This window comes from Mobula birostris, chromosome 1 (genome assembly GCF_030028105.1).
Source record: "Mobula birostris isolate sMobBir1 chromosome 1, sMobBir1.hap1, whole genome shotgun sequence".
NCBI lineage: Eukaryota > Metazoa > Chordata > Chondrichthyes > Myliobatiformes > Myliobatidae > Mobula > Mobula birostris.
In genome coordinates, this window is record NC_092370.1 from 223,707,548 (window position 1) to 223,735,461 (window position 27,914).

General features: G+C 42.5%; 1 protein-coding gene across 5 annotated transcripts in view; it reads left to right on the top strand.

Annotated features, from left to right (window-relative positions):
* jag2b (jagged canonical Notch ligand 2b) overlaps positions 1-27,914 on the top strand; it is a 254,114-nt gene that overhangs the window by 79,421 nt on the left and 146,779 nt on the right. For all 5 annotated transcript variants that reach the window (XM_072272472.1, XM_072272463.1, XM_072272473.1 and 2 more), the window contains exon 3: positions 13,370-13,421. In XM_072272472.1, coding sequence (XP_072128573.1) covers positions 13,370-13,421 — 52 coding nt within the window. The remainder of the gene's footprint in view (positions 1-13,369; positions 13,422-27,914) is intronic.

The following is a 27,914-nucleotide window of genomic DNA, read 5'->3' on the forward strand; positions in this document are numbered from 1 at the left end:
CCAGGAGCTGGACTTGGTTGTCAGAGTCTATTTGAGGCGCACGCCATTGGGAGCATTTAATAGGTAGTGGGAACTTGTCCTCATAGCCGACCATGGCTATAACAACCTTAAGGAAGAAAGTTATAAAATAAATATTACAAATAAAAAGGAATAATGAAGTGGTGTTTGTGGATTCATGGCAGCTCAGAAACCCGATGGTGAAGGGGGAAGTAGCTGTTTTGGAATCATTGTGTGTTGAGATAGTACAAGGTAGCACAATAAGAGTACACAACGAAGTGTTGCAGTTACAGAGAAAGTGCAGGGTGGCAGTGTGCAAGGTCAAAATGAGGTAGATTGAGGTCAAGAATCTATCTCATTGTGTTGGGGAACTATTGAGGTCGAGTCCATTTAGTCGTATTTTGTCTTATAGCAGTGGGTAGAAGGTGTCCATGGAACCTGGTGGTACGTGCTTTCAGGCTTTTTGTATTTTCTGTCTGATGGGGTGGGGGTGAAGGGAGAATATCCAGCGTAGATGGGGTGTTTGATTATGCTGGCTGTTTTACTGAGGCAGTGGAAAGTGTAGAAAAATTTCTCCTATTCATATACTTATCCGATACCATTACATCGATTGCTGTAGTGGGTTGAATGATTGCCTAACTTGGATCACCAGAAGTGTTGCTTTGAAATGTAGGCATGAGAAGCTTGCTGTAGAGGAGCACTACTGATTGAGTTGAGTCTGACAAGTGGTCATTGATGTTACTGTATTAGATGCTGGAGCCAGTCTTCAAGAGAGAAGGAAGAAAGTGAAATCCTAGAACCTGAAAAAGTTTAATAGAAAGCTTGATGTGAGTAAGTTTAGGTTTGACAGGTTTGTTCAGAGCCTAGTTCTGGTGTTCTGACCAAGACAATAATTTTAAGATCCCTGGCATTTAAGCTTAGTAGCTTTGAAAGATGTCTTGTCAATAAGAAAAGTTTGAAGAGCAGATTATACTTGAGGTGTTGGTTTGATACCATAAGAATTGGCAGAATCAGGCCATTTGGGCCATTCTGTCTGCTCCACCATTTGATTTTAACTATTATATTATCCTTCTCAACCCCTTCTGTTTTCTCCTAGTGACCTTTGAAGCCCTTGCTAATCAGCAGCCTATCAACCTCTGCTTTAAATTTTGCCAGTGACTTGGCTTCTACAGCCACCTGTAGCAAAGAATTGCATAAATTCATCACCTCTCACTAAAGAAATTCTTCCTCTTCTCTGTTCTAAAGGGACATCCTTCTCTTTAGAGGGCTGTGCCTTCTGGTCCTAGACTCTCCTGCTATGGGAAATATCCTCCACCTCCATTCTATCTCAGCCTTTCAATATTTGATAGCTTTCAATGAGGACCCCCCTCCCCCCGCCACTCTTCTAAACTCCAATGAGTATATGCTTAGAGCCTTCAAACGCTCCTCATATGTTAATTCTTTTGTTCCCAGGATCATTCTCTTGAACCTCTTTTGAACAGTCTCCACGCCAGCACGTTCTTCCTTGGATAAGGGGACACTCTCTAGCAAACAACAAACACTAAGTTGTATTAATAATACAGGAGATCCAGAGTAATACACAAAATGCTGGAGGAACTCAGCAGATTAGGTGGTGTCTATGGAGACGAATAAACAGTTAATGTTTCAGACCAAGACCCTTCATCCCGAAATCTCAGCTATTTATTCCTCTCCATGTCCTGCTCAGCTTGTCTTGCTGAGTTCCTGCAGCATTTGTATGTGTTGAGTTGTATTAATTTTCCCTGCTCTGCAGTTTAATATAAAATTCCTAGCAATGTTGAGTCCCAGACACTGACCTTGAATGTGGACTTGAAAAAGAAGTTTTTTTTGGCTGTCAGTGTCTTTGCTACACCCATGAGACTGGAGGCTACAATATTGTGCAGTCATGGTGACATTTTATGCCTGGTTGAGGGTTTGTGAAATGGATGACTTTTTACTTCCGACCACTTTGATTTCTCTCCCCCCCCCCCCCCCCCGCCAAATCTATTATGTTGGTTGCATAATGACAAGTGAGGTATATTCTTTACTGCCACAGTCTACAGCATTAAATTAGCTCAAAATCTTTGTCTGTGAGCGAGAAGACGGGCTGTCTGAACTTGTGGTTTGATCATTGCCCTGGAGACTCCAAATAGAGTCCAACATGAACTGGTGTGTCTCACAGGCTCCAGTTAATGGCATCTGACTGCATCACAGTCCTGGTTAAGTTTCTGGATCCAGGCGGCTGGCTTTGTTAATGCACCAACCTTTTCAATGAATCAATAGGATGACCAAAATACAGCTGGTGTTCAGTAGTTGGTGATAACTCAGTCATAGATTTTGACACTACTAGATGAGTAAAACCTTCAGTGGGCTGTGTAGCTTAATATTATTACTTGGAGTCAAAACTCAAGATGGTGCCAAACTGCAATATCCTTCCAGATCCTGGCTCTGACTTAGTTGTTTTTTAAGGTTCGCAGGATTAGTTTTGAGGATAGTGTGGAGAGTTGGGGGTCAGGTTAGGGTTTGGAGATGGGTGAGGAAGAATTAGAGGTCCAGGACAGTAAATGAAGAGTCAGAGACAGGAGCTGGTGTTTGGTGTCCAGGTTGGAATGCTCTGCAGTTGAAAGTGATCTTGGAGGTCAGGTTGACAAGTGATCACTAGGTCAGTGAGTCTTGGGTCAGTTCCCTACAGGTGCGGAGTCATGAGGGCCAGTAAGCTCCCAGTCACTGGGCTTGGAGGTCATGCGAGTCCAAAAGTTGAGGCCCAAAGGTCAAGCCTGTGATTGATGAGTCCAGAGGTTGATACCCGGAGATCTGTGAAGTCTGAAGGGCAAAGTCAAAGGTCAAAGTTCAGAATTCAGTGAGTCTGGAGGTAGAAAGTCTGAAGGTCAAAAATTAAAGTCAGTGGGTCTGGAGGTAGCAATGTGAAGGTTGGAGGCCTGATGTCTGAGTCCACGGCGAGACCAGGAGGCAGTTAGTCCTGCAGGTGGATGTGTGTGTGTGTGTGGTGGGGGAGTGAGAGAAGGGGCTTATTTTGCCATTGCTAACTTGCTGTTGCTTGATTTGTTCTGAACATTGACAGCATGTGTGGTGACACTTGCAGGCTACCTGCAGAACATCCTTCGGTGTGTTGGTTATAAGTGCAAACAACCCATTCACTATGTTTCGATGTACATGTGATTAATTAATACATCTGAATCGGGCAATGTATCTGCCCAGTGACCCCATCTTTTTTGTACTCAGACATAATAAGTTCAGTAGGCTAGATAGGATGAAACTCAGCTTGATCACAACCTTTTACCAGAGTGTGGAGCAGTGATCATTGGACGATGTAGACTAAGTATGAAATTTCTTGTTCCCCATTTACATTCTGCTTTTAGCCCCAAATGGATGAGCCTGATGGGACGCTTGAATTTAGTCAGGGCCTTCCAGGCCAAGCGATCCCCAAGTCTTTAAATGTTGAATCTTGCTTCCTTTTGCATATTGGTTGTTTTTCTGTTTGTTTTTTTGGTAAAATTCTGTTGTATTTCTTCCTGTGAATGCTGGCAAGAAAATTAATCTTGAGATAGTTCATGGTAATATACACAGTGGTCATTTTATTAGGTACATGAGTGGTCTACAGTGTGGTCTGCTGTTGCAGCCCATCAAGCTTTGTTGTGTTGTGCCATCTGTACTACTTCCCTTCTCCCACCTTATTCCAGCTTGTGTTCCCTTCCTTTCCAGTTCTGATGAACGGTCTCGGCTCAATGTCGACTGTTTGTTCCCCTCTACAGATGTTGCCTGACCTACTGAGTTCCGCCAGCATTTTGTGTGTGTTACTCTGGATTTTAAGCATCTGCAGAATATCTTGTGCTTATAAATGTGGTTTTGGTTGTGTGCAGGGTTGGGTAGAGAATGTGGAGGCTGCTAGTACAACTGAGTGCAGGAAGTGATTATGTTGAATGGAGATACACTTATTGTGTATGATATATATTGGTTTTGTTGATTTATTGAAAACGTATGGTTAAAATTATCTCATTCTCCAAGATTCTTGTCTGTTTTTTTGGCCTCTTTCCCCAAACATTACAGAATGGCTTAATATCCGTACTATGTAATGGGTGCTGGGAAGAAGGGCATGTCAAATTAATGACAGCTGGCTGAGGAACAGAGTACATCCCTATCTGTTGAATACCTTCTCTCTGCTGTGGGACATTACTTTGGACTGAATGTTGAAGTTCCGGACAACTAACTTTTCTCTGTATAATCGTGATTTGGTACTATAATGTCATGGAGGTAAAACTAAGACACAATTGCATTGCAGCATTTACCGAGCCAAAAGTCATGTAATAAAATAGACACGAGGTTCGGGTTAAACCCCTTTTGCCACCAGTACTTTAGTCTTTAGAAGGTCTTTGGAACATTACAGCAAGTTCAAACACTTTGGCACCAGGATGAAGTGCCAACCCTTTGATCTTGAAGTAGGTTAATCTAACCCTTCCCTCCTACATAGCCGTTCATTATTCTATCATCAATGTCCCTGTCTGAGAATCTCTTAAATGTCCCTAATGTATCAGCCTCATGACACCACTGGCAGAGTGCTCCACACACCCAGCACTCTGTGGGTGGGATGGGAAACTTTACAGTTGAAATCCCCCTTGTACTTTTCCCTAATCAACTTGGTCATACAACATGGAAATGGGACCAATGACCAACTAGGTCCACATTGACCATCAAGAACCCATTGGCACCACCCTGATGACAATCCCGTTTTGTACCCTCCACATTCCCATTAACTCACCCCAAGATTCTACCACTTATTCACACACCGGATAACTTATAGTGAGTTAAAGTTTATTTATCCCATGTACAGTATGTTGAAACATACAGTGAAATGTGTTGATTGTATTAACAACCGACGCAAGCCAAGGATGTGCTGGGGGCAGCTCACAATGTTCAGGTTCATATAACCTACCACAAATGAACCTACCAGTCTACACAGCTCTGGGATGCGGGAAGAAACTGGTATAGCTAGGGGAAACAGAATGTGCAGTTTCATGTTAACAGCTCCAGAGATCAGTGAACCTGGGTCTTTGCACCACTGCACCACACCATTCTGGTTACCACCTTATGTCATTCCTGTCAAGAGCATTTCCAGCTTTCTATCCTTCTCAAATTCTATTGCTTTGTCCAAACTTTTTGGCCACTTGTCCACATGTTTTGTAGAGTTGTAGGTTTTATAAAACTTTGGTTAGACCATGCTTGGAGTATTGTATTCAGCTCTTGTGGCCTCAATATAGGAAGGATGTGGAAGCTTTAGAAAGGGTGCAGAGAAGATTAGAGAGCAGGTCTTACGATGATTCGTTGAATGAGCTAAGGCTTTTCTCTTTGGGTAAAAGATGAGAGGTGATTTGAAAGATGTGTACCAGGGGCATAGATTGAGTGGAAAACCAGAGATTTCCTCCCAGGACAGAAATGACTAATATGAGGGGGCATAATTTTAAGGTGATTGGAGGAGGGATGTCAAAGGTAGGTTTTTCACACGGAGAATGGTAGATGTATGGAACACGCTACCAGCGGTGGTGGTAAAGGTAGATGCATTAGGAACATTTAAGAGACTCTTAGATAGACACATGGATGAAAGAAAAAAAAAGGGCTATGTGGGGGAAGGGTTATATTGTGTTGACATTGGGAAATGATCAGTAGGTGTAAGGAAGTGAGATCTGGATAATTATAGGTTGTTCGGAGAGTATATTATCAATGCATGTGAAGTCTAGGTTTGTCAGGAATACACTGTGGCAAGTAACCCAAAGTTGCCTGTGTGAGCATACTCCAGCAGTGAGGTGCAAAGAATTTTATTTGCAAGAGACATGGTGCTTAGCCAGTAGAATGGTGCTAGAAACTATAGGTTAATTCCTTGCCTCACGTTTTCCCTGTGGCAGTGTGGATTTTCTCCAGGTAGTGTAATTTCTTCCAACAGCAGAAGGCATACAGATTTTGGTCACTGAATTTTCCTAATGTCTGCGGGAGCTGTTGAGAATGTGGGGAGAACACTTGTGTAAGATTAGCAGAATAGGTAGTTACCATGAACCATGATAGGCTACTGTGTGGTGGCACAATAGAATAATGATTAGTATAACAATATTACTGTGCCAGTGGCCTCGGTTCAATTCTGCCACTGCCTAAGGAATTTGTACATTTTGCCCGTGATCGTGAGTTTCCTCTGGGAGCTCTGGTTTCCTCCCCACATCCTAAAGACAAATGGATCAGTTAGGGTTGGTTTGTTGTGGGCATGCTATATTGGCACTGGAAGCATGGTGACACTTGCCGACTGCCCAGTACATCCTTGGACTGTTGGTCGTTTTCATAAATGATGCATTTCATCGTATGTTTTGATGTACATTTGACAAATAAATCTTAGAGTATTAGAACACTACTGTACAGAAATGGTCCCTTTCAGCCCACCTAATCCATACCAAACTATTATTCTGCCTAGTCCATTAACCTGCAAGTAACCATACCTCTCCCATCCATATACCTATCCAAATTTCTCTTAAATGTTGAAATTGAACCCAGATACTCTTCTTCCGCTAGCAGCTCATTCCACACTCTCACCACTGAGTGAAGAAGGTCCCCCTCACGTTCCCCTTAAACATTTCACCTCTCACCCTTAACCAATTACCTCTAGTTCTTACCTCATCCAACCTGACTGGAAAAAGTCTGCTTACATTTACTCTATCTATACCCGTCATCATTTTATATACCCCTATCAAATCTCCCCTCATTCTCCTGTACTCCGGGGAATAAAAGTCCAAACTGATTCAACCTTTCACTATAACTCAACTCCCAACAACATCCTTGTAAATTTTCTTTGCACATTTTCAATTTTATTCTTCCTTGTAAGTAGGTGACCAGAACTAGACACAATACTGCGAATTAGGCCTCACCAATCTTTAAACTTTAGTGGTCAGCACAGACTCAGTGGGCTGAAGAGTATATTCTTGTGCTGCATCTCTTTTTGTCTGCAAATTTTTCAAGATGGTGATTGTGAAATGCTGATCACTGTTGGGTTAGCAGTTGTACTGCTGCCTCATTGCAGAGCAGCTTCCAATAGAGTATCTAGATAGTGTCGCACGTAGAGTTGCTGCCTTGGAGCACCAGTGAGTGGCTTCACCCCGACCTCTGTAATGCCTGAGGAGTTTGTATGTTCTCCCTGTGGCCATGTGTGTTTTCAAGTGGAACTCTGGTTTCCTCCCTCATTACGAAGATTGTGGGTTGAAATTGCAAATCAATTGGGGGTGAATAGCAAATAATCTTCCATACTTTTAGAAGTGTTTCAGAAGCAAATGTGGCAATTTTAAAGATAACGATTAGCTTTATTTGTCACACATTTATTGAAATGTACAGTGAAATGTCATTTGCGTTCAAAGACCAACGGTCCAAAATTTGTGCTAGGGGCAGCCTGCAAGTGTTGCCATGCTTCCAGGGCAAACGCAGCATGCCCACAGCTTACTGACCCTTACTAACCCATATGTCTGTGGGAGGAAGTGGTGAGAATGTACAAACTCCTTGCAGACAGTGATGGGAATTGAACCCTGATCACTGGTGCTGTAAAATGTTATGCTGCTGTGCTTCCTCATCCCAGAACTGAAATGAGGCAAATGTCCAGCTGATCTGTTGTCCATGGGAATGGTTTAGGGGAATATGGGCCAGGTACGTGTAAATGTGACTAGCTCATCTTGGCGGCTTGATCAGCATGAATGAGTTGTGCCATATGGCTTGGTATTTCCACTGTGTTAGTGGAACTATCGGGTGATAGGCTAATTAGTCACTCTAAATTGACTCTAATGCGTAGGTGAGTGGTAAAATCTGGGGGTGGGGGGGAGTTGATGAAAATGTCAGTTTGAAAAAATTAAGGTTAATAAAATTGGGTGGTGTAGTTATTCAGAAGGATCTGTTTCCTTGCTGTACCTCTTGATGACCCTGGCTCAAATTGTCCTTGGAGAGTTGCATTGTACTGTGTGAGTAGAGTCATGTGCTGGACTGGGTAAGGGTAGGTGGTTTCCTTCCTACTCAGTTGGGCGGCTTCTTGCGTTTAGTTTCAAGATCACTCTGCCAGCTAGCAAAACTAAATGTCCCCCAAATTTCCTCTTTTTTTTTCCCAGACATTCTTTAACTGCGTATTGTTATCTCAGATTTCCATTGAGAGTGCCTTCCTCCTCTTGGCAAAATCCCAGAGAGCATCTAACTTTCTGGACACTTGCAAGACTTAAATTCAAGGCCTCCTGTCTTCTGCTCTTCAATAATTGTGCATCAATTTTGGTTAAGTTGAAGACTGAAATTGGCATTCTGTTTGTGATATTAGCTAAATACTCAAAGTAAATTTACTATCAAAGTACATGTGTCATTATATACAACCTTGGTTAATTTTCTGGCAGGCATTTTCAGAAAAAAATAGAATAGAATTTATGAAAAACTATACAGAAAGACTGATGAACAATCAATGTGTGAAAAAGGCAAATTGTGCAAATAAAAAATAATACTGATATCGTGAGTTGTGGTTTCCTTAACAGTGAGTCTGTAGGTTGTGGAATCAGTTCACAATTGTTGGATGAAGCTATCCACACTGGTTCAGGAGCCTGATGGTTGTAGGGGAATAACTGTTCCTGAACCTAGTGGTGTGGCTTTGGTACCTCCTGCTCGATGGTAGTAGCAACAACCATGGCCTGGAACTGTTTACTTGTGGCAATGCTCTATGTAAACATACCCTATAGTGGGGAGGGCTTGCCTGTGATGAACTGGGCTGAATCCACCATCTTTTGTAGTCTTTTCCATTTTTGGGCATTGGGGTTTCCATGATGCAACCAGTCAGGATACTCTGTACTGTGCATCTATAGAATTTTGTCACATTGCATGCCAAGCCTACATTGTCATCTTTTTGATGACACTGGCATGCTTATCCCAGGACAGGTCAATGCTCCAACATCTAAATGATTGCGTCCCTCTGATCATTGTTGACAGGATTGTTCAGTGCAGTGACTGATTTTGAATCTATTTTGTTACTGCCACACAATATTTTTCCTGTCCATTGAATATAACAGGAGTAGGAGGAAAGAGTTTCAGTCCAAATCCTAAAGATTAGCTTTATTTGTCACATATGCATTGAAACATCAAAACATAGTGTATTGTGTCTTTGTGTCAAAAATCAAATCAGCTAGGATTGCGTTGGATAGCCCACAAGTGTCGCCATGTTTCCTGTGCCAATAGAGCATGTCCACAACTTACTAACTCTAATCATACGTCTTTGGAATGTGGGAGGAAACCACAGCTCTCGGAGGAAACCCACGTGGTCACGGGAAGAATAGACAAACTCCTTACAGTCAGTGGCAGGAATTGAATTCTGATCGGTGAAAGCCGGTGCTGTAAAGTGATATGCTAATTACTGCTTTACCATGTCGCCCAGGACTTTTGTCAGGAGGGCAGTGCTCCTGAGAGCAGCAGCCCCTGTCACAATGGAGTACCAGTCTGGATTAGGTTAAAATTCAGGGATTGCAATAGTGGAGATTTTATCCCCTGACCAGAGTTTAAATATTAAACCAGTTGTAGAAGGGGTGTAGGTTCAAACAATTTCAGAGATTGTGTGTACTGCCCATGGATGAGGCTGCCTGAGGAAATGGTGGAAGCAGACAGAAATTATTTTAAATAGAACCTAGAACATTACAGCACAGTACAGAACGTTTGGTACATGATGGTGTCTATTAAATAATTAGTTTATTGAGATACAGTGTGGAGTAGGCCCAACAGCTCTTTGTGCCTCCCTGCCCATCAACCCCTGATACTAATCCTAGCCTAATCATGGGACAGTTAACAGTGACCAATTAACCTACCAACAGGTGTGTCCTTGGATAGTGGGAGGAAACCGGAGCACCTGTAGGAAACTTGCGTGGTCATGGGGAGAACATGCAAACTCCTTACAGGCAGGGGCAGGAAGTGCTGACCCTTTAACCTAATCTAAATCAATCAAACCCTTCCCTTCCAGAGGCCACAATTTGAGAATAAGGGGTAGGCCATTTAGAATGGAGTTGAGGAAAAACTTCTTCACCCAGAGAGTTGTGGATCTGTGGAATGCTCTGCCTTAGAAGGCAGTGGAGGCCAATTCTCTGGGTGCTTTCAAGAAAGAGTTAGAGCTCTTAATGATAGTGGAGTGAAGGGATATGGGGAGAAGGCAGGAATGGGTTACTGATTGTGGATGATCAGCCATGATTACAGTGAATGGCGGTGCTGGCTTGAAGGACAGAATGACCTACTCCTGCACCTATTGTCTATTGTCTAACCCTCCATTTTTCTTTCATCCATGTGCCTCTTAAATATCCCTGAGTGTCCACCTCTACCCCCACCCCTGGGAGGGTGTTCCATGTACCATCACTCTTTATGGGGGGGGGGGAGAGAGAACTCCTACCTCTGGCATCTCTACTGATACTTTCCTCCAATCATCTTAACATTATGCCCCCACTCTATTAACAGAAAAGGTTAATTTAGTTTCTTTACCAAAAAATGCATAGAATTTTCTGTTGAAACACAGGAGTAATTATGCACCATGATGTGTGGTGAACGTGGCTAGTTTGGCAGGGGTAGGAACTTTGAACCTCATCCCTCTGGGGAGGAGTGGAGGTGGTTTGCTTATCCTCCTGTCTGAGTCTGTTGTAGACTTGTTGATGGAGCTTGAGAGGAAGAATTAATTAGCAACTCCCATTATTTTTGAAATGAGTAGTCAGATTTTAGAGGTCCTGAGGTTAGAAGTGATCTTTTGAGTTGGCCAACAGTGCTATTGACATAGGTGAGCTGAACCCAACATGCTGACTGTTTTCAGTGAGACCCGCCTGACCAAGCCCCCTTTGAGGGTGAGTAGAAAACTGACTTAAATGGATAAGAAATTGATAGAATTTTCATAATGAGCAGTGCCTGTGAAGGGGCCCAGTTGGCATTTCTGGCTGATGACCTTTCAAAGCCACTGATTTCATCTTGTGTGGATCAATGTTTATTGATCCTGAACTCCACAAGCAACAGTGATAACGATCAGATCATTTTTCTGAAAGTGTCGTTTGAGAGATGTGTGTAGGCCAGGATGTTAGGAAAACTAAAACACTGCTGTGTTTTTTAAAAAGATGTTTATTCAAGGGATATGGGCTTTGCAGGTTGAGCCAGTACTTTATTGCCAATCCCTAAAGATCAAGAATCAACTTTATTCACCGTATATGACAAGTTTTGAGCCCCTTGTCTAAGAAAGGATGTGATAGCATTGAAGAGGGTCCAGAGGATGTATATGAGAATGATTCTGGGAATGAAAGGGTTGATGTGTGAGGATTGTTAGATGGCTCTGTTTGTACTTGTTGGAGTTTAGAATAATGGAGGGGATTTCACTGAAACCTTTCAAATATGAAAGGCCTAGATAAATTGGACGTGAGAGGATGTTTCCAATAGTGGAGTAGTGTAGGACCAGAAGGCACAGCCTCGGAATACAAGGACATTCCTTGGGAACAGAGATGAGGTTAAATTTCTTTAGGCAGAGGGCAGTGAATCTGTGGGATTCATTGCCAAGATGGCTGTGGAGGCCAAGTCATTGGGTGTATTTAAAGTGGTTCTTGATTAGTAAGGATGCCGAAGGTTATGGGGAGAATGGGGTTGAGACAGAAAATAAATCGACCATGATGGAATGGTGAAGCAGACTGGATGGGCTGATTGGCCTAATTCTGCTCCTGTGTCTTATGGTCTTGTGGATCTAGATGTTTATTGATCTGGAACTCCACAAGCAGCAATGTGATCATGTGTAGATCATTTTCCTGGAAGTGCTGATGGAGAGATGTGCATCACTAAGGTTCAAGGGTCAACTTTGTTTGCCTCACACGTTTGCATATATTGGAAATTTATAAGATAACATAAATGTAATGCCCTGATTAAGATTTTACTGTGTGTTCTACTGGTAGTGTTTGGGTTACTGTTAAAGATGAGAGGTGGTTGTTCAGCTTAGGAATGTTGAGTCAGCCAATTAAGATGGTGGAATTTAGAGAAGGTTCTAGGGAAAACTAGGCAGAGGTTTTGAGGTGGATACTGGGGTGGATTGAGGTCTTTTCAGCGGAAGATGGAGAGAGAAGAAGCTAGAGAGAACTGGTCGTAGGATTCGATCCAACTGGAATGCACAATTCGATGGAGTCCAAGATGGGAAATTCTACTGGTGATCAGTGAATAGGAGTTGGTACCATGAGTGAAATGGACGCATCCAGCTTTTGGAAGATCTATGCTCCAAGCTTGTGAAGATTTGACTTTTTTAATTGTAATGAACCCTTTTGTTTTTCTCTATCTTTTTCTTTCTTTAATAACAGTTCCAGTTGACATTCATTAATACACCTTCTTTACAACTGAATGCTGTGTACAATCTGTTATTTCTTGGTGACGTATAATGCAAGTGGGCAATATTTACATGGTATTCGCTCAGGTTGGGGTGCGGGTGGTCGGAACATCCCAACTTCCCGATTTTGATGGAACTCAAGTTATACTGATCCTAGACACAGAAAGGTGGTTTTCTCAGCGCTGAGTCCAGTGGCAGTTAGTCCAGGGGCTAATGAGCCGTATTTCTATAGACGCCCAGTAAAAATAGGTTTCGTAAGAATAAAGAATTACAGAAAAATAAACTTGTAGGTTAAAGTACAGATATGAAATGAAGTATACACAATACCATGCATTTATAATGTATACAGCATTATGAGATATCGCTTACGGTATGGTGAAGTGACTGTGGGTAATACAGGGGTTTGGGGTGGTTAACTAGAATGGTTTGTTGCCCTTGAGCCACTGTAGTAGTTGAGGTGCAGATATACCGAAATGCTGTTAGGGAGGGAGTTGCTTGATTTTGAACTGTCGATGGTGAAGGAACGGCGATATATTTGCAAGTCAGGATGATGGGTGGCTTGCAGGAGTACTTTATGCATGTTTGACAAACTTGACTCTGATGGCTAGTAACAAGCACTAATGAAGATAGCATGACTAATTCAAGGTGGTGGTGATCTGTCTTCTTGAGCCTCTGCATCACTTAAGTGTGAGTACACCCACAGTGCTGTTAGGGAAGGAGTTCAGGGTTTTAGCCCAGCAAAAGTGAAAGAACAAAGATAACGATTGCAAGTAGTGATAAAGGGTCTTGGCCCGAAGTGTCAGTTATTTATTCTCTTCCATAGATGCTGCCTGACCTGCTGAATTCCTCCTGTGCTTCATGTGTTTCCCAGCATGTACAGAATTTCTTGAGTTTAAATTAGGATGGTGTGAGGCTTGGATGTTGAGGCTTGGTCATAACGTAGTGTGCCATGGGTTTTGATCCTTGCTAATTCTCTTTTCTTTTCCTTCTCAGAGATCATACACATTAATATTGGAAGCCTGGGACCAGGACAATGCAACATCTGGTGAGTAGCCCAACCTACAGAGGTATTTTTCCAACTTGTCTGGGCTCATGCTGCCTTTAAAATAAAAAAAAACACATCTGCATTCAGGATTGTGCTGGCAGCTTTTGTAAAGGTGTGTTATGTTTTGCATTTGCCAGGGGTAAAATAGATGTGGGGGTGGGGGATAGGCAATGGTTGGGGGTGGGTTTCCAAAAAGCAGTAGTTTTGAGAAGTTCAGACATGCAATAGATGGAAGTTCTAATTCCTAAAATGTTTTCTGATGACTAACTGTGCACACAGGAGAGTACATACATGCAATTTGAATGTTGTGCTTTAAAGAAAATGATTAACTACTGTAGGTAATTCTCCCCACCCACATCTTCTGTTTATTCTCTTGAAATGCATACCTGATTCCTAAAGTAACAGTTATTGCCAGTGGCAGTGTAAAAAAAATGCTTTACTCTGTATCTAACCTGTGGTGCATCTGCCCTGGGAGAGATTGATGGGATGATGTACAGTATTTAGGAGATCTGTTTGGTATCTAATCTGTGCTGTCTCTGCCTTGGGAATGTGATGGGGCAGTGTTGAGGGAGCTTTACCGTGCACCGTAGTGTAGTGGTAAACTCAGTGATCATTGATCAGGGTTTGACTTCTGCCGCTGTTTGTAAGGAGTTTGTACATTTTCCCTGTGACCACATGAGTTTTCTCTGGGTGCTCTGGTTTCTTCCTACATACCTAAGACGTACGTGTTAGGGTTAGTGAGTTGTGGGCATACTATGTTGGTGCTAGAAGCATGGAGACGCTTGCACGATCCTCACTGATTTGAGTAGATACATACAATGTGTATCACTGTATGTTTCGATTATTCATGTGACAAACTAAAGCTAAAGGATCAGTGCCTTAGGAAAGTGGCATCCATCATTAAGGATCCCCACCACCCAGACAATGCCCTCTTCATGCTTACCATCAGCAAGGAGGTACAAAAGCCTGAAGGCGCACACTCAGCAATTCAGGAACAGCTTCTCTCCCCCCACCCCCACCCCACCATCAGATTTCTAAATGGTCATTGAACCCATGAATACTACCTCATATTTTTATTATTTTTGTTATTTTGCACTACTTATTTTAATTTAACTATTTAATAAACATATTTTTAAGGTAACTCAGTTTTTTCTTTTCTATATATTTATCATGTATTGCATTGTACTGCTGCTAAAAGTTAGCAAATTTTATGACATATGCTGGTGATATTACATCTGATTCTGATTCTAATCGCTTCAGTTTACACACACAAGGGATTCTGCAGATACTGGAAATCCAGAGTAACGTAGCGCACAATGCTTGAAGAATTCAGCTGGTCAGGCAACTTGTTTGGAGAGGAATAAATAGTCGATGATTTGGGCTGTGACACCTCAGGACTGCTGAAGGGTCTCAGCTCCTCTCAGTGAATACTAACTGACCGGTGTTCCTCCACCATTTGTGTGTGTGTGTGTGTGACAATCACTTGATCTTTATCTCTAAACCATAATGTCCCAGCACTGGGATTGTGAAAAGACTGGGTAGTAGGAGTTTGTCTAATCTATGTTGCTTCTGTGTGTGAGTGTACCAAGAACAGTGAAAAGCTTCTAGTTGTGTTCTATTCAGACAGATTGTTCCATACACAAGTATGCTGAAGTTGTGAAAAGGAAAGCAGAACTCAAAATATAGTGGTACATGCTGCCAAGGGTGGTGGTACAGGCAGATACATTTGGGACATTCAAGAAACTCTTGGATAGGCACATTGATGAAAGAAAAATGGAGGGCTACATGGGAAGGAAGGGTTAGATTGATATTGGAGTAGATTTAAAAAGTCCGCATGGTAGTGTAACGGTTACCACGACATTATTACAGTTCAGGGTGTCGGAGTTTGGAGTTCAATTCCAGTCCTTTGTAAGGAAGTTTGTATGTTCTTCCCATGTCCATGGGTTTCCTCTAGGTGTTCCAATTTCCTTCCACAGTCCAAAGGCGGTTGGTTGGTCATTGTAAATTGTCCTGTGATTAGGCTTGGGTTAAATAGGTGGGTTGCTAGGTAACTCTGCTCATTGTGCTGGAAGGGCCTGGTCAGCACTATCTTTAAATAATAAAATAAGCATGGACTGAAGGGCCTGTATGGTACTACACTGTTCTACGTTCTATATTCTGCAGTGGTCCAGAGAAAGCGCAGGGAGAGGCACAAAGAGGCAGTACTCGCTGAAAATAGGTGAAGGGAGCTTTACTGTGTTAAACCATAAGACAGGAGCAGAATTAGGCCATTTAGCCATCAAGTCTCCTCTGCCATTCGATTAGTTGATTTATTATCCCTCTCAACCCCATTCTCCTGCCTTCTCTCCATAACCTTTGATACCCTTACTAATCAAGAATCTGTCAATCTCCACTTTAGATATACCCAATGACTTGGCCTCTACAACTGCCTGTGGCAATGAATTCCACAGATTCACCCACCCTCTGACTAAAAAAAAAAAAAATTCCTCCTCATCTCTGTTTTACAGGATGTCCCTGTATTCTGAGCTATGCTCTCTGGTCAAAGGCTTCCACTATTAACAGCCCTCTCCTCACCCACTCTCTCTATTGTTGTCCTATTGCACATTCCCAGACCAGGAGCAATGTAGGGGAGCTTTACTCTGCATTCAGCTCACACTATCCTGTCGTGTACCTGGATGTATTGAACTTTACACTGGTACCTTCTACATGGAGCTGCAAAAGGGGGTGCTGCAGGCAAGTATTTTCCTTCCCAGTGCTGTGCACTGTGAAGAATTGGCAAGTCTTGACCAAAAAATAAAGGAAGTTAAAGGAAGTCTTAGTTGATTGGGAAATAGTTGCTGAGATCTGGACAAAGGGGAGGTGGAGTAAATTAGATTGCTCTTTGTGTACTCCCTACTGAAGATTTCTTTAAAGATTTTATAATCAAGCTTTGAATTCAAGTTCAGAACTGGTTATGTACAAACAGAAGGAAGTGATACAAATAACAGATACAAACGTATTCAGAGAGAGAGAGGACAAAGGTCTGGCTTTCTTTCTGATCAGTATATTTGCTGATGGTTTGAAGGTTGGTAGAACTGTAGATCATGTAAATATTGTAGATTACAACAGGACATTGATAGGATGCAGACTGGGCTGAGAAGTGGCAGCTGGAGTTCAGTATGGAAGAGCGTAAAGTGATTCACTTCGGAAGGCCGAACTTGAAAGCAGAATACAGGGTTAATGGCAGGATTCTTCGCAGTGTGACAGAACAGAGAGGCCCTTGGGTCCATATCCCTAGATTCCCCCGTAGTTCATCGGGTTGTTAAGAAGGTGTATGTTAGTCGGGCGATTGAGTTCAAGAACCAGGAGGTAATATTGCAACTCTATAAAACATTGGTTAGACCCCACTGGAATATTGTGTTCAGTTTAGTTGGCTCATTATAGGAAGGATGTGGAAGCTTTAAAAAGAGTGTAGATGACATTTACCAGGAATCTGCCTTGATTACAGAGCATGTCTTTTGAGGGTAGGTTGAGCAAGCTGTGGCTTTTCTTTTTGAAGTGAAGGAGGATAAGAGGGTGACTTGATATAGGTGTACAAGATGATAAGAGATATAGATCGAATGAACCCCCAGCAACTTATTCCCAGAGCAAATAAAGCTATCATGCGGGGGCATGACTTTTTAAGATGATTGGAGGAAAGTATGGTTGTACTATTCTATGTTCTTGTAGCAATGTTGCAGTAAGAATGCTGCTGCTTATAGATGAATTGATTATGTTTAAATCCACTGAACTTGGAGTGGTGTTCTCCTTGGCCTATAGCAGATGTGTGCAGTTACAGTGGGTACAGGGTCCTGGCTGCATTTCCCATCTCTGAACAGGGGTTTCCGGTGTGAGGAGAGTTTCAGTCAATTGAGTTGTGCTCAGCCCTGCTGTTCTAAAGTGGTGAATGGTCTTGACGTAGATTGGCAGGGAAGCTGCAGCTGGAAGTCTCAGGATTACCCTGCAGCTGTTGGTGCTTATCGAGGGGGAAGGGGAACATGAAAAATGGAGGCCGCTAAAGTTCCTAAATACTGAATTTCATAGCCTGGGGCTGGGAGGAGTGAAGTGCCTAAATTTTATAGGGAGGTATTTTAGCTAGGGTTATATATACACAGAGTTATTTACAGCTAACTGTGTGTCATCATATCAAAAAGATGTCTTGGTAATTGCTGCTCTGGTTATAAAGAGATCCTATCAGAATCGGGTTTATTATCACTGATGTATGTCGTGAAATTTGTTATTTTGAGGTAGCAATATAATACAATGCATAAAATTTCTATAATTATAATTTATCTATCTATACTATACATGATTTTTTGCTTGTTTTTGCGCTATGTACATAGTGTAAATACTATAAATTAAATAAAGTGCAAAAAGAACAATAAAATAATGAGATATCGTTCATGGTTCATTGTCCATTTGGAAATCTGATGGAGGGGAAGAAGCTGTTCCTAAGATGTCATATGTCTGTTACAGTTTAGGTCATAGAACATGATACCTGTAAAGGTTGGCGTGCTCAGCATATTGAGACATACACATACATTATGGAGATGCAATTCTTGAAATGTTTCCACTGACCCTTGACCTACTGACAGTGAGCACGATTGTGCTTCATCCCAGGTTGACCCTGCTGCCAACCAACTTGTGTCTTTAACTGACCCTGAATGGGTGGTGGTTGGTTTGAGGAGATGTGATCTTGTGCACATTTTGAGAGTGACCACATTTGAAAAGTGAATTAGAATCGGGTTTATTATCAATGACATACATCATGAAATTTGTTGTTTTGCAGCAGCAGTATAGTGCAGTACATAAAGATCATGGCTATAATAAGAAATAAATGAAAAAAATAAGTATTGCAAAAAGATAGCAAAGTAGTGAGTAATACACACAAAATGCTGGAGGAATTCAACCGATCAGGGAACATCTAGGAGATGACTAAATAGTTAACAGAACTAGAAAGCCAGAATAAGAAGATGGGAGGAGGGGAAGGCATACAAGATGGATGGTGATAGGTGAGACCAGGTGAGTGGGTGATGGAGGGTGGGGGGGGTGGGGGAATGAAGTAAGAAGCTGGGAGGTGATAGATGTAAAGGGCTGAAAAAACATTCTGATAGGAATGGAGAGTAGGACCATGGGATTAAGGCAGCGGTCCCCAACCACTGGGCCGCAAAGCATGTGCTACTGGGCCGCGAGGAAATGATATGATTTGGCGATATGAGTCAGCTGCACCTTTTCTCATTCCCTGTCATGCCCACTGTTGAACTTGAACGCACGTGAGATCATCAGTGACCCAACGCAAATGACCCAAGACGTGCAAAGGAATGGGTCCGTGACCCATTTGTGGATGTCCCTGGTGAATCATCCATGTCAGCACGGGAAGAAGATCAACTCCTCGAGCTTGCAAATGTCGCTGGGCTGAAAAGTATGTTTGACATAACATCTCTGCCGGCATTCTGGATCAAAGTCAAGGCTGACTATCCTGAGATAGCTACAAAAGCACTGAAAACGTTGCTTCCATTTCCAACATCATATCGCTGCGAAGTGGAGTTTTCTGCAATGAATGCAACGAAAACTAAATTGCGGAATAGACTGGACATAAGGAACCCCCTTCGAGGATCAGTGTCTCCCATCACCCCGCGATAGGACCGTCTTGTTGTAGGAAAACAAGCCCAGGGCTCCCACTGATTTAGCGATATTGGTGTGTTGCAATGATTTTATATGTTCATACAGGGAAGATATGTGCTGTGTGTTTAATATCCAAACGTTACTTAAAATGTTATGATGCTATTGACTTACAAGTGACTTATCACTATATTCATGCGAAGAAAATATGCGCTGTTTTTAATAAATTCGTTAGATAAACCCTTTTAGAAATGAAATTGAGTGTATTAGCCACTTATAAGTGACTTATAGTTGACTTATCACCTGTATTTCGGTTGTGATTAACACCCCTAAGTAGGGTTGCCAACTGTCCCGTATTAGCCGGGACATCCCGTATATTGGGCTAAATTGGTTTGTCCCATACGGGACTGCCCTTGTCCTGTATTTCCTCCGCTAAGGTAGAGCGTTCCTATGAAACCTTTCATGCCGAAATGGCATAAAGCGAAGAAGCAATTACCATTAATTTATATGGGAAAAATGTTTGAGTGTTCTGAGACCCAAAAAATAACCTACCAAATCATACCAATTAACACACACACAGGTGCCTGCGCAATGCTTCATGGTAGTCTTTCTCGGGGTAAACACAACGCATTTGACTACTAGTCTTGTCCGTTGGCAACCCTCCCCTCCCCACTTTCTCCCCCCCCACCGGGTCAGTCAATAATAAACCGGTCCGCAGTGCAAAAAAGGTTGGGGACCCCGGATTAAGGGAATGAGTGGTGAGGTAGAGTTCATGACCTGTTCAGAAATCTGATTGTGGAGGATAGGAAGATGTTCCTTACAATATTGACAGTGTCTTCAGGTTCACGTACCTTCTCCCTGATGATAGCAATGAGAAGAGAGCGTATCCTGGGTGAAGTGACATTAAGGCAATTTGGGATATCCTGAGGTTGTGTAAAACTGCATGTTATTTTGGGAGGAAAATCTTGCTACAGGAGTTGGATTCTGAAATTTGTTAATGAAAATGAAATGGGAGGTTTTTTAAAGCTTTCAGTGGGTCATGAAAATAACCCACTTTCATTAAACATTTGTACTTATAGCATTTTCTGTATAGTATTGAGGTACAGTATGCCACAAAGGTGAAGTTTTTAAAATAGTGTTTGGAGCAGATTGATGGGTTAAGATCCCAGTACCTTCCGTATGTCTCATATTGATTTCATTGTTTTGGGATTAGGCCAGCACTTATTTGCCCCTCTCCAGTAGCCCTTGAGAAAGTACACTATTCCTCCATTAGTGGAGTGAGTTCCACATTTTGTCCCAGGAGTTGAGTATTTCAAATTCAGGTGGTGTGAGGCTTACAGATGAGCCTTTCATAGATACTACAGCACAGAAGTGGGCCCTTCAGCCCATCTAGTCCATGCCAGACTGCCTCATCCCATCGGTCCTCATTTGAACCAAAGTCCCCCATACTCCTCCCATCCATGTACTTGGCCAAACTTCTCTTAAATGTTACAATTGAACCTGTAACTCATTCCACACTCTCACCACTCTCTTGAGTGAGGGTCCCCGTTGGGTTCCCCTTAATATTTCACTTTTCATCCTTAACTTGTGACCTTAATTTCCACCTCAGTGGAAAAAGCCCATTTGAAGTTACCCTATCTATACTCTTGCCTCCATGATGGTATGCCTGCAGCTTTTGCCTTTGGCAGTGACATTGAGTAGGTGAAGTAAGCATTTTGTACAAGGTACATTACCCACTGGTGGTGGAGGGAATTAATGTGTATGACAGTGGAAAGGGTGCTGGTCTAGAGAGTGGTGAATCGGTGGAATTCATTGCCATAGGCAGCTGTGGAGGCCAGGTCATTTGGTGTATTTAAGGTGGAGGTTGATAGGTTCTTGATTATTCAGTGTGAAAGTTTGAGGAAAAGGCAGGAGAATAGGATTGAGAGGAAAAATGGATCAGCTAGGATGAAATGGCAGAGCAGACTTGTTGGGCCAAATGTACTAATTCTGCTCCTATATCTTGTAGTTTGCCTCAGATGGTGTTGAGTTTCTTGAGTTTTTAGAGCTGAACTTGTTCAGATAGGTGAAGAAATCCCATTAGCTCCTGACTTGCACCTTGTTGATGGTGGAAAGTCTTGGGGTGTCATTAATTGACCAACATGGCACAATATATCCAGCTCTTGAATTGTTGCAGGTTCAATTGAGTATGACCCCAGGATGTTGGTGGTGGGGGACTGTGCAATGGCAATGCAGTTGACTGTGGAAAGTAATTTGGTTTATTATTGTCTCGCACAAAGCAGAAAAGGTCTTTTCCATGCCATCCAGGGTGGCGCAGTAGTGTAGAGCGCAGTGCTTTACATTATATTAAGGTTAGATTCCTTCCTCTCTCTGTGAGGAGTTTGTATTTCTTCCCCTGACTCTGTGTGGGTTTCTTACGGGTGCTCCTGTTTCCTCCCACATTCCAAAGACAGCTGGCATTAGTAAGTTGTGGGCATGCTGTGTTGGTATCAGATCACTTTCACTTGCATATTCTTGCTGATTTGACTTGACGTGAATGACACGTTTCACTGTTTTTATGTACAATACATGTAACAAATAAAGCTAGTCATTCTTTCTAACCATGTAGATCATTTAATCACATGAGTGTATTGGTGTAGTACAAGTAAAAGGGACAATAGATTGCAGAGTAGTGTTACAGTTTCACAGTGACAGTGCAGGTAGACAATACGTAATTGCAAGGCCATGACGAGGTAGATTGTGAGGTTGAGTCCATCTTAACGTATCAGACGAGCCTAAAGTGTGAAAGTGTGGCAGAAGCTGTCCTTAACCCTGGCAGTATGTACTTCCAAGCTTTCTTATCTTCTGTCTGATGGGAGAGGGAGAAGAGAAAATGTCCGGAGTGGGTGGGGATTTGACTATGCTGGCTGCTATACCGAGGCGAAGAGAAGTGTTGTTGGTCCATCGGGGGGGGGGGGCGGGGGGAGGCTGGTTTCTGTGCTGTATCCACAACCCCCTGTAGTTTCTTGTGGTTGTGCTTTGATATTCTAGTTATTTTTACTTGTTTAGAGATGCAACATGGTAACAGGCCATTTTGGCCCTACGAACCCACGCCTCCCAGTTACACTTATGTGACCAATTATAACCTGTACAACCTTGGAATAAGACCATAAGACATGAGAGTAGAATTAAGCCATTTGGCCCATTGAGTCTAGCCCATCATCCCATCATGGCTGATTAATTATCCCTTTCAACCCCATTCTCCTGCCCTCTCCCTGGAATGTTGATGTTATTGCTTGGCACCTGTTGATTGAAGGTTCTTGCTGCTTAAATTTTCTTTGCATGCAGTAATGGACTGCTCCATTTCCTGAGGAGTCGTGAATAAAATTGAATATTGTTCACTGATGATTGAACATCCCCACTTCTTACTTGTAAAGCGGCTGAAGATGGTTGGGTCTTGGGCTCTGTCCTGAGTAACTCCTGCGGCCATGGGATGGAGGGTGGGGGGGGGCTTGTGGAGAAGAGGTGATTGCCTTCCAACAACCACCATTACCTGTCCTGTGTGCCAGGTGTCTCTCCAGCTGATGGGGCTTCATGACCACCTCATTTTTGCTGGGCATGAAGCTCATCAACTCTGAATTGATGCTACAACCTTTGGACTCACTTTCATGGTTTCTATCATGTTCTCAGTATTTATTTACTATTTATCTATTCCTGTTATTAATATATTGGCATAGATTGTCTTTGTTTGCACGTCGGTTGTTAGCCTCTGTGTGTAGTTTTATATTGATTCCATTGTATTTCTTTGTTTTATTGTGAATGCATGCAGGTAGAAGAATCTCAAGGTAGTGTATAATGACATATATGTACTGTGATAATAAATTTCTTTTGAACTTTGAGACTTGATGCCGCACTTCCATCAAATGATATCCATGTCAGTCTGTGTGCCTCCCCCTCAGAAATTTGGCTATTGGTCCAAGGTTTGTAGCTGGTAGCTACGTAGCTTCAAAGTTCGTAGCTGGGGTAACCTGGTGAAACCCAGATTGGGTCCAGTGAATAGGTCATCTATGAGTTAAATGCTGCTGTCAGCGTGTTCCATGGCTTTGAGTTACAGCTGACAGATGGGTCAGTAGTTAGTTTGATTGGAGTTGGCCTGCTTTCTGGGCAATTCTCCACATTGTAGGGTAGATACCAGTGTTGTAACTGTACTGGAACAGCTTGGCTCGAGGCACAGCTAATTCTGGAGCATATGCCTTCAGTACAACTGCTGGGATATTGTTCCATTGCCAATCAAGGATCAACTTTATTTGCCATGTACATTTACATGCACAGTGGATTCTGGTTAATTGGTCCATTGGTTAATAGGGGCAGCCACTTATTTGGGACGACTCTGAAAGAACAAAAACAAATCGAGAAAATAGCTGGGACTCCATTTGTTTATTTGGGACACTATGCTGCATAGTTGGAACAAGAGACTTGCTGAACTGTTTCGAACTAGCAACAGTTGCATGAACCTGTATAGCCATAAGACATTGTGCTATGCTTAGAGCAAACAGCTTTTAAATCGTGTTGTTTGTGTTTGTTCAAAAAGCTGTGATTTTTGTGTCTGATAGTTGGCGAGAAATAAGTAGCAAGACCATTTAGAATTATTTTGTTCAGTGGTTTCAACCATTCAGACTTGGAGATGGCAGAAACAGCTGAGTGAAAGTGAAACAATTGTCAATACTTCAGGTTAGGACCTACGAAGATCTGAAGGTATTGCTAATCACCTTGAATGTCATAATGAAAATGAAGATTTGGAGGAGGCAATTGTCAAGAGCACTGTATAAAGGCAGTCTATTATTTGCAGTAAGTATTTAATACTTAGAAAATAATAGTCTTTTCACTTACAGTCAATCAGAAAACTACAGCATGTTGGTTGTCTGTCATATCCAACGATGACAGTGAAACCTGTGTGAGAGTTAAAGTGGAAAAGCTATTGCACTGGGACAGTTTCACCCTCTCAACCTCAGAAATCCAGATCCAGTGGTATGAGTAGTCGTCATCCTTTGTTACAGTGGATAACCATAACTTTTTATCTGCCTTATCATGCCTTTTCTCTCCATGAAGTGTTGCAGTTCTGCCACTTTGGCTGTTGGATCTCACTGCTCGCCCAGTCGAACCAGAGCTAACTTCATATGCAAACACGAGGGATTCTGCAGGTGCTGGAAATTCAAGCAACACACATCACAGTTGCTGGTGAACGCAGCAGGCCAGGCAGCATCTCTAGGAAGAGGTGCAGTCGACGTTTCAGGCCGAGACCCTTCGTCAGGACTAACTGAAGAGCTAGTAATCTCTTACTAGCTCTTTCTTCAGTTAGTCCTGACGAAGGGTCTCGGCCTGAAACGTCGACTGTACCTCTTCCTAGAGATGCTGCCTGGCCTGCTGCGTTCACCAGCAACTTTGATGTGTGTTGCTGACTTCATATGCTAGGACAGGCACGTCTCAATTCTATCGGGGTATGAGGCCTTCTGGCTACCCTCACCTAGTTTAGCCTACCTGTTGAAATGGTGTACTGGGATGTGGCTGTTGTCGCATACAAACAGCTACTTGGAGTCACAGGTGAGAGCTGAGTGTCAAGTGGGAACCAAAGGTGAGTGAGCTGCCCCAGGATGAACATGACAAGGCACTTAACCAGAAGTGCCATTCCTCCCTGGACACCCCAGGCTTGGCAGATGAATTCCTCTGTCGATAACTAATGAGAAAAGGGCATGCCCTGGGTACTGGGGGTCCTTAATAATGGAGTACACAGTTTTATTGTACTGTAGTAGCATTGTACCCAACATTGTAGTCAGCCTTGGACAAAAATGGAGTAGCTCATAGAGCAGTTGCCACAGCTCTGGCGGCCTGGGTTCATTTCTAAGCTCCAATGCTGTCCGTGTGGAGTTTGCATGCTCTTCCTGTGACTGTGTGGGTTTCAGCCCACATCTGAAAGATGTACAAGTTGTTAGATTGATTGTCTGCTGAAAATGACCCCTCGTTTGTAGGTGAGGGGTAGGATTTGAGGGTGTGGGAAAGCTGATGAGAACGTAGGAAGAATAAGAAAGGACTGTATTGCATGGAGCATACTGCCTGTTGGAGGCAGAGACTTGTACAACATTTAAGAATTTAAACAAATAGCTGAATTGCCAATGTGTAAATGGCCATGCAGCTGACATATGTAAATGGGATTAATGTGGTGTCAGAGTTGATGTGGTGGGCTGAAGGGCTGAGTTTACAGCTCTGATGTTCACTCAAGCGTCAGTTACAGTGTCGTAATCTTGCCTGCACATTTAAACCAGCTGCTTTTTCAACGGGTAATCCTTTCACCAATGTGTTTTGCATAGCCTGAGGCCAGTTGTGTTTTTAAACATCAGTAAATTTGAGCAAGTAATACTGTAACTTGACATGAGACATTGCCAGACTTGTGTGGAAATGTAGCTTCCTTTTATGCCAGCTAAAATTTGTTAAATTGAAATATTCCCTGGTTTGTTGTAACTCTGCAGCAAGGCACATTGTTATTTTGTGCTGTAAAAATGGGAGGATGAGTGTTATTTGCAGCTTCAGCCAGTTGAATTTGAGGAGGTCCAAAATGACTTGCATTTCAATAGTCTTTCATAACCTTGGGCAATCCCAATGAATTAGGCTACGTCCACACTAGACCGGATAATTTTGAAAACGCCGATTTCACGTAAAAATGATAGGCATCCACACCAGGCGTTTTTCAAAATATCTCCGTCCACTTTAGAACGTATATTTGGGCGAATCTCCTCCTACTGGGCATGCGCAGGACACACAGAAAACAAGCGAAGAGGAAGCAGTATACTTGGTGTGTGTTTGTCCAGTTACAGATTGGAAAAACTTCAAAGGAATTGCTGTTGGCTGTCATGCAGGAGGGCTTAAAACTTAAAAACAAAAAATACTGGAACGTATGGAGGCAACTGACAGGGAGTTCACGGACAGTATGACCCGACTGACGACGAACGTTGAAAAATTCTGTTGCATTAATAAAGCACCTTGTTAAATGTATAAAATATGTCTGCATCAGTGTTATCTTGTATTTCCATACAATGTTACATTAGGCTGTTACACATCTATTGTTAGAGAAGTACTTACATAAATAGGTAAAGCACCTTCATACAAGCAAGGACAGAAAACAGGGCAAAGTGAGTATACTTATTTATTCAGTAAGGTATGGGTCAAAGTATTTGGTGAGTACATTTCTAACTCTTCTGGCTTCAGTCTCGTTGCCGTCTGTTCTGAAATTGTTAGATTGTGTGGGGGGTTGCGTTCAAGAAAACAATGAAATGCCGCGCTGCCGCCACTATCAGTTCCAGCACGTCATGACAGCGTTTTTAAAGATATCCGTTTACCCTGTCCACACTGCTCTGCACAATCGGCGTTTTCAAATTTATACACTCTGGAAGGTGTTATAGAAAATCTCCATTTTCAGGGGAGGAAAACGCAGTTTCAGTGTGGACGGAGGGTCAAAACGAAGAGAAAAAACTTTGGTTACCGATTTATTTGGTCTAGTGTGGACGTAGCCTTAGTTGGCAGCACAGCAGTTTAGCAGTTATTGGAATTGCTTTATAGCGTCAGCATTTACTGATTGGCTTTCAATTCCCCACTGTTTGTAAGGAATTTGTACATTCTTCCGTGACTGCATGGGTTTCCGCTGGGTGCTCTGGTTTCCTCCCACATTCTAAAGACATACTGGTTAAGGTTGGTAAATTGTGGGTCTACTGTATTGGAACCAGAAGTATGACAGCATTGCAAGCTGCCCCCAGCATATCCTCAACTGTGGTAGTTGACACAAGCAACACATTTCAGTTTCTCAAAGCATATTGGACAAATAAAACAAAACTTTTAAGATAAAGCTCAACTTTGAAGTCTCTGTGCCCCCAGTACATCCTTGGACTGTTGATCGTTGACGCAAACAATGTATTTTACTCTGTTTTGTTTGGTGTTTCTACAGTGCCTATAAGAAGTATTCACCCCTTTCCCCTTGCAGTTTTCAGGTTTTATTGTTTTACAACATTGAATCACAGTGGATTTAATTCGGATTTTTTGACACTGATCGACAGAAAAGACTCTTTCATGTCAAAGTGAAAACAGATCTCTGCAAAGTGATCTAAATTTGTTACTATTATTAAACATAAAATAATTGATTGCATAATTACTCGCCCTTTTGAGTCAGTATTTAGTAGATGCACCTTTGGCAGCAGTTACAGTTTTGAGTCTGTATGGATAGGTCTCTATTAGCTTTACACATCTAGACACTGCAATTTTTTCCTATTCTTCTTTACAGAACTGCTCAAGCTCTGTCAGATTGCATGGGGATCGTGAGTGAGCAGCCCTTTTCAAGTCCAGCCACAAATTCTGTATTGGATTGAGGTCTTGCTGGAAAACAAATCTCTCAAATTCCAGTTCTCTTGCAGAGTGCATCAGGTTTTTCCTCCAGAATTTCCCTGTATTTTGCTGCAATCACTTTACCCTCTACCCTCCCAGGTCTTCCAGGGTCTGCTGCAGTGAAGCATGCAGCACCACCATGCTGTATGGTAGGGGTGGTGTGGTTTTGAAGATGCTATGTTTGGCACAAGCCAAACAATGAACGTAGTGTCTTAAAAAAGCTCAATTTTGGTTTCATCAGACAATAAAACCACCTTCCAGCTGACTTCAGAGTCTCCCACATGCCTTCTGGCAAACTCCAACTGAGATTTCATGTGTTCTCCTTCTCTCTCCACCCCCTCTCCAAAAGTGGCTATCTCTTTGCCACTCTCCCATAAAGCTGCGACTGGTGAAGCACCTGGGCAACAGTTGTTGTATGTGCAGTCTCTGCCCTGTCAGCCACTGAAG